This window comes from Belonocnema kinseyi, chromosome 1 (genome assembly GCF_010883055.1).
Source record: "Belonocnema kinseyi isolate 2016_QV_RU_SX_M_011 chromosome 1, B_treatae_v1, whole genome shotgun sequence".
Classification (NCBI taxonomy): domain Eukaryota; kingdom Metazoa; phylum Arthropoda; class Insecta; order Hymenoptera; family Cynipidae; genus Belonocnema; species Belonocnema kinseyi.
In genome coordinates this window covers 140,882,966-140,887,981 of record NC_046657.1, presented here as the reverse complement: position 1 = coordinate 140,887,981, position 5,016 = coordinate 140,882,966, and the positions used below count along the sequence as shown (strand labels likewise).

Sequence of the window (5,016 nt, the reverse complement as noted above, 5' to 3'; positions counted from 1 at the left end):
AAATAATGCACATATTTCAAAGAAAAATTTTTTTTGAAAAATTACAAAATATTTATTATTTTTGAAAAAAAGCCGGGGGAATCTAAAGAAAATTACACAACTAGCACTTATCGACCGAGCCGCATGCAATTTCTCTAATGTGCGAACGAGGGCGCCACCATGATATTTTTTAGAATTAATTTCTGCAGTCGGCCAATAGATTTCATTGTGTCTAAAAGTTTCGCGATTTGGTCGGTTCGTCGCGTTGGCAACCACAATTCACGCATTTACGGCAATGACACACATGCACATACACCACTAACCAGATTAACCAGGCAACGTGTTGTGCGTCGCGAGTTTTCACTTTTTTCGTAAAAATCGTAAGAGGAACGTTTTTTCACTGTTTTTAGAGTTTAGACAATTAAAAGTAATTAAAAGGACGCAAGATGCCGAAGGACCAAGAACAATTCGACGGAATGTTGCTGGCGATGGCTCAACAACATCAGGGTGGAGTGCAGGACGTGAGTAATGACATTTCACCGGTTTTTAGGTTAGGTTTTAAATTTCGGCAAATGATTTAAAAACACACATTTGGACTATAAAAGGCTGTAAATGCAATTGAAATTTCTGTAGTGTAAAATCTTTTACGAAATTCAAGGTACTCTACTTATTTTCTCAAATCATTTTTTGTGGACATCGTTATCAACAATTTCTCTACGAAATTTTGATTTATTTGACCTAATTTGCGGTTTAATTATTGATTATTTAGAGGCAATTAAAATTTAACGTCAAATATAATTTATATTTACGCCTGCAAATATTGTAAATAATGAACGCGTACTTTTATATTTTTAGGCAAAGTTTGTTTCCAAGAAATGGTTTCGATAGAAATTTATTTTTGGTCTTTATCGAGTTGTCATTTTGATAATTTCATAAATGCTTAGAGTCCAATACAAATCGCTTTCAGAATTTTAGCATGTAAAAGAATGTATATTTTGCAAATATCTGACAGGCTCCAAAAAGGTTTTACTATGCATTTGAATGATTGTGGCAGAAAATACGAAGTTTTAAGGTTTATGAAATTGAAAACTGAATAAATAATATGGTTCTGTCTTCCCTCGCTCAGAAAATATTTGTAATTTACGTGATTTTTATTGATCTTTAATTTGAAAACCGCAGCAAACTTTTTTGTTGATCCTGCAAAATTTCATTTGATTATTCTAAACTTTTCGTAAATATTATTATAAATATATTGATTGTGAATATTATTAGTTAAAAATTTAATGTTTAGGTTAATATTGCTATCCTTTTATTTTATATTTGTATTATATTCTATATCAATTTTGGTCTGGATGAATTGTTAAGTTAATGAAAAGAGCATGCAAAGAATGGCAATAATTTGTATGATATCTTACGCATACATGTATAGAATAAATGAACATTTGTAAAAATATTAAAGTCAAATTTTATTATCAAGGCAAAGAATAAATAATTTTCGAAGTAATTAAAAAAATGACTTGTTTAAATCTTTTCTTTTACTTTTAAATTAAAAAAAACCTAATTTATTATGGTTAACAGTGAGTTATTAACGGATGTGTAAAATTATTTCTGTAAATTTTGGTAATCTAACTATTTTTAAGTATTAGTTTAAACTATATTGCTTACTCGCAGTGAAAGCTGTCTAGTAATAAGAAATTTCAAATTTGATATTTTAATATACCTTGACTTAATTTTTGAGTGAACAGAATAGTTTTCAACTAGTAACTCAAAAGACGCAGGTGGCGTGAAAATTGAGATTTCAAATTTGTAAACAATATTATGTAGTTGAAGTTTCTGTCTAATATTGATCGACACGAATTTTTATTTAAATTCTTCGTTTTATATGATTATTTGGTTAGGTAATCCAAGTAGCGAATAAGAATGCAAAAATTAGATTTACAAAGTCAAAAACGTAACAGAAATAAATAATAAATAAATCCATTTAAAAAAATTAAAGACGGTGAATAGGTTAAGAAGCGACATAGAACAGCTTATTTAGTTCTCATTTAAAACCATAGACCAGATTTTCAAAATTTATATAGTTCGAATATCAAAAATTGAACAATAACGTATTATACAGGACGATTCTGAATATGTTCATAATATTTAAAAAATGTACAGATTTTAACGTTAAAAGTTGTAATATTTCAATTCGAAAGTCTCAGTAGTTAAACACGTGTAAACGTCTGATTGATACTTTATAAACTATTTTCAATTCTGAAATAATTTCAAATTAATGGGTTCATAGATAAACACTTCTATTCAATTTCAAATCATATTCAAGTAATTTTTTAGTCTTAAGATATTATATTTTTAGCCTATTCAAATTGCATTTATAAATCAAATATTCAAAACTAAACCTTCAAACTTTAAATTTAGCACTGGAATTTTAACGATTCAAGGCTTTCTATTTGAAAGAATTCAATTTCAAATTGTTAGGTGTTTATTATTTGATTGGTAATTGCTCATTTTAAATAAACAGACAAATCTTGAAAAATTTCATTTTTGAATAAAAAAATTCAACTTTTAATAGGTTCAAAATGGAATAGTTTAGACTGAAACAATATTTGAAAATTGGGTTTGAAATTTAATAAAAGCGTTTAATTTTGAATTTATTAATTTGCAAGTATTTAAAAATTAAAAATAGTTTACAACGTTTCAATTGGACGTTTAAATTTGTTAAATTGCCCAGGCTTCCGAATTGAAAGATTTGCATTTTTAACGTTAAAATTAGTGCTCTGACTTTGCCAATACCCGATAACCCGGGTACTCGAGCGAGTATTTGATATCACGAGTATTACTCGAGTACCCGGGTAATAACCCAAATATCGGGTACCAGGGTAAATTTTTGGTATCAGGAATGCAGTGAAACAAAAGGTAACATGATCACAAATGTCAGATAACCCTTCATTCAATTCGTCAGCATGTGGCGACAATGGCCAAGTTGGGCATGGGATTGTTTAGTCATAGTGGCAAAAAATTTTAGTACCAAAAGTCAACATCATTACTAAGCCACAAGTTACTACATAAGCACAATTTAGGACCAAAGCGCTAAATTCAAATTCAAAGTAAGTTACTGCTTAATCTATTACAACATTTTACAAATGCAAAGCTACCGTACTAGATTGTTCATAGATTAAAGTAATTCTTTTTTGGTGTTGCACTATTTTGCAATATATTTTTTTAAGTCTTAAAATAGTTCCGTGTTTTTCCATACCTTGAATGTTTTATAATATTACAGCATCGCTAGTTCTGTAATTAACTCTTAAAGTGCATTGGGGGGTGTTTGTGACCCAAAAACAATTCAGATAACTGCTCAAAGTAGAGGTCTCAAAAAGGCTGGGTCTTAAACACCTACAGTGCACATAGTGACCAAAAAAGTGATTTTGGAGGAAATATTTTTATTAATAAATTATCAATACAAAACGATCAGCAGACGAAAATCCGTCACTTGTAATGTCAGATACCTATGTAAGATATTTATTATGCCCCAAGAAGAAAGACAGAAAAAGTAAAACTCGTTGCGGCTCTTGCATGCGCCCGATGTGCAACGAATGCCGCACAGGTCTCTACACTGAGTGTACGGGTATAGAATAACATAAGCAAAACAATGATTTTTTACTATTTCTATGTTTCTTCATAAAATAAATTGATTAAATATGTACAAAGCTTGTTCATTCATTTAGCCTTTTTCACCATAAAAATTGATTCTTCGATTTGGCAAATAATTATCTTTTTTGGAAGCAGAAACATTGCAATAATTTTTTTGTGAAAACATAGTATCATGAGAATATAAATATAAATTTTTAGGGCTAAATATTAAAAATTACTTTATTTACAAATTTTTGAGTAATTATGTATTTTTCAGCCATTTTTAAAGCAAATGACTGATCAATAAATCATTATAAAACGAGGTTTACTTTGAAGAGGACATATTAAATAATATCTGATAATCTTTTTGTAAAAAATATTGAATAGCAGCCGAGCAAATCAGCTTTGAACACGCGGGGGTGTATGACACCCAGTTAGCTCTTTACGTTATTCCTGGGAAGTATGCACTTTAAGGGTTAAGAATGATAAAAAAGTGACTTCTTCGGCAACAGCAGTGAGCCCGAATGGGCCACCAGGGAAACGAAAAATGGTTGAAGAATACTCCTCCGATCGTCACGAAATAAATACTCGCGAAACAACTCATTTGATAATTTTAAATCAATTGTCCGTGTCAATTATTTCGAGTCAAGGTTTTCGTGACTTTATGGATATTGCGCAAAAAGAGCAAGCTGGAATAAGATTTATGAAGCGTATAATCATGTGATGCAGCTTCTGAGAAGAGATATCTCGAAAATTCGCAGTTTGTTTCTAGATACAGATCAATGTTTATCAAAAGTTCAAGATCCGCATGTATCAGTAACAATACTACTAGTATCGATGAAGACTGAAAAATTATATGTTTTTCTTTAAGTTTAACAGTAATTTAGAGAAGGTAATAGAAGATTGGAATTTGGAAGATAAAGTAAGTTCAATCGTACACGACAATGCTGCTACAGGTTCAGTGAATTAGCTTCATGAAGTTGAGCATAATGTCTCTTGTTTTGATCGCACCATGCGACTTTTTTATATCAAGAAGGATTTTAATTAAAAAAAAAAAGGATGAAGCTAATTTGTAAGAATATCCGCAGAATAGTTGCGTATTTTCATCACTTTAATGTTGCTACTGCTGCTCTTAGAAAAAAACAATTGGAATTAAAGTTGAAAATAAGAAAACTAATTCAAAGCTGCTCTACCAGCTGGAATTTAACCTTTCTTATGGTAATAAGATTTTTGGAAAATCTAGTTCCCGTAACTGCAGTAATAAGGAACGCTGAAACATCAATAAATTTTATTTTGCAATCTCAAGAGAAGGAAAAATCAAAGCAAGTGGCTTCTGAATACGAATTGTACATGGCAGAGCGAAAAATAGATAAAAACAGAGATCAAGTATTCTGATGAAAATATCAT

The 5,016-nt window shown here is 30.0% G+C and overlaps 1 protein-coding gene across 1 annotated transcript in view; it reads left to right on the top strand.

The window, feature by feature from the left end:
* The first annotated feature begins 245 nt into the window (after window positions 1-245).
* LOC117178778 (nuclear migration protein nudC) overlaps window positions 246-5,016 on the top strand; it is a 297,288-nt gene continuing 292,517 nt past the window's right edge. Inside the window, exon 1 of the mRNA XM_033370283.1 lies at window positions 246-500. Within this exon, the coding sequence (XP_033226174.1) occupies window positions 426-500 (75 nt within the window). The 5' untranslated portion in view covers window positions 246-425. The remainder of the gene's footprint in view (window positions 501-5,016) is intronic.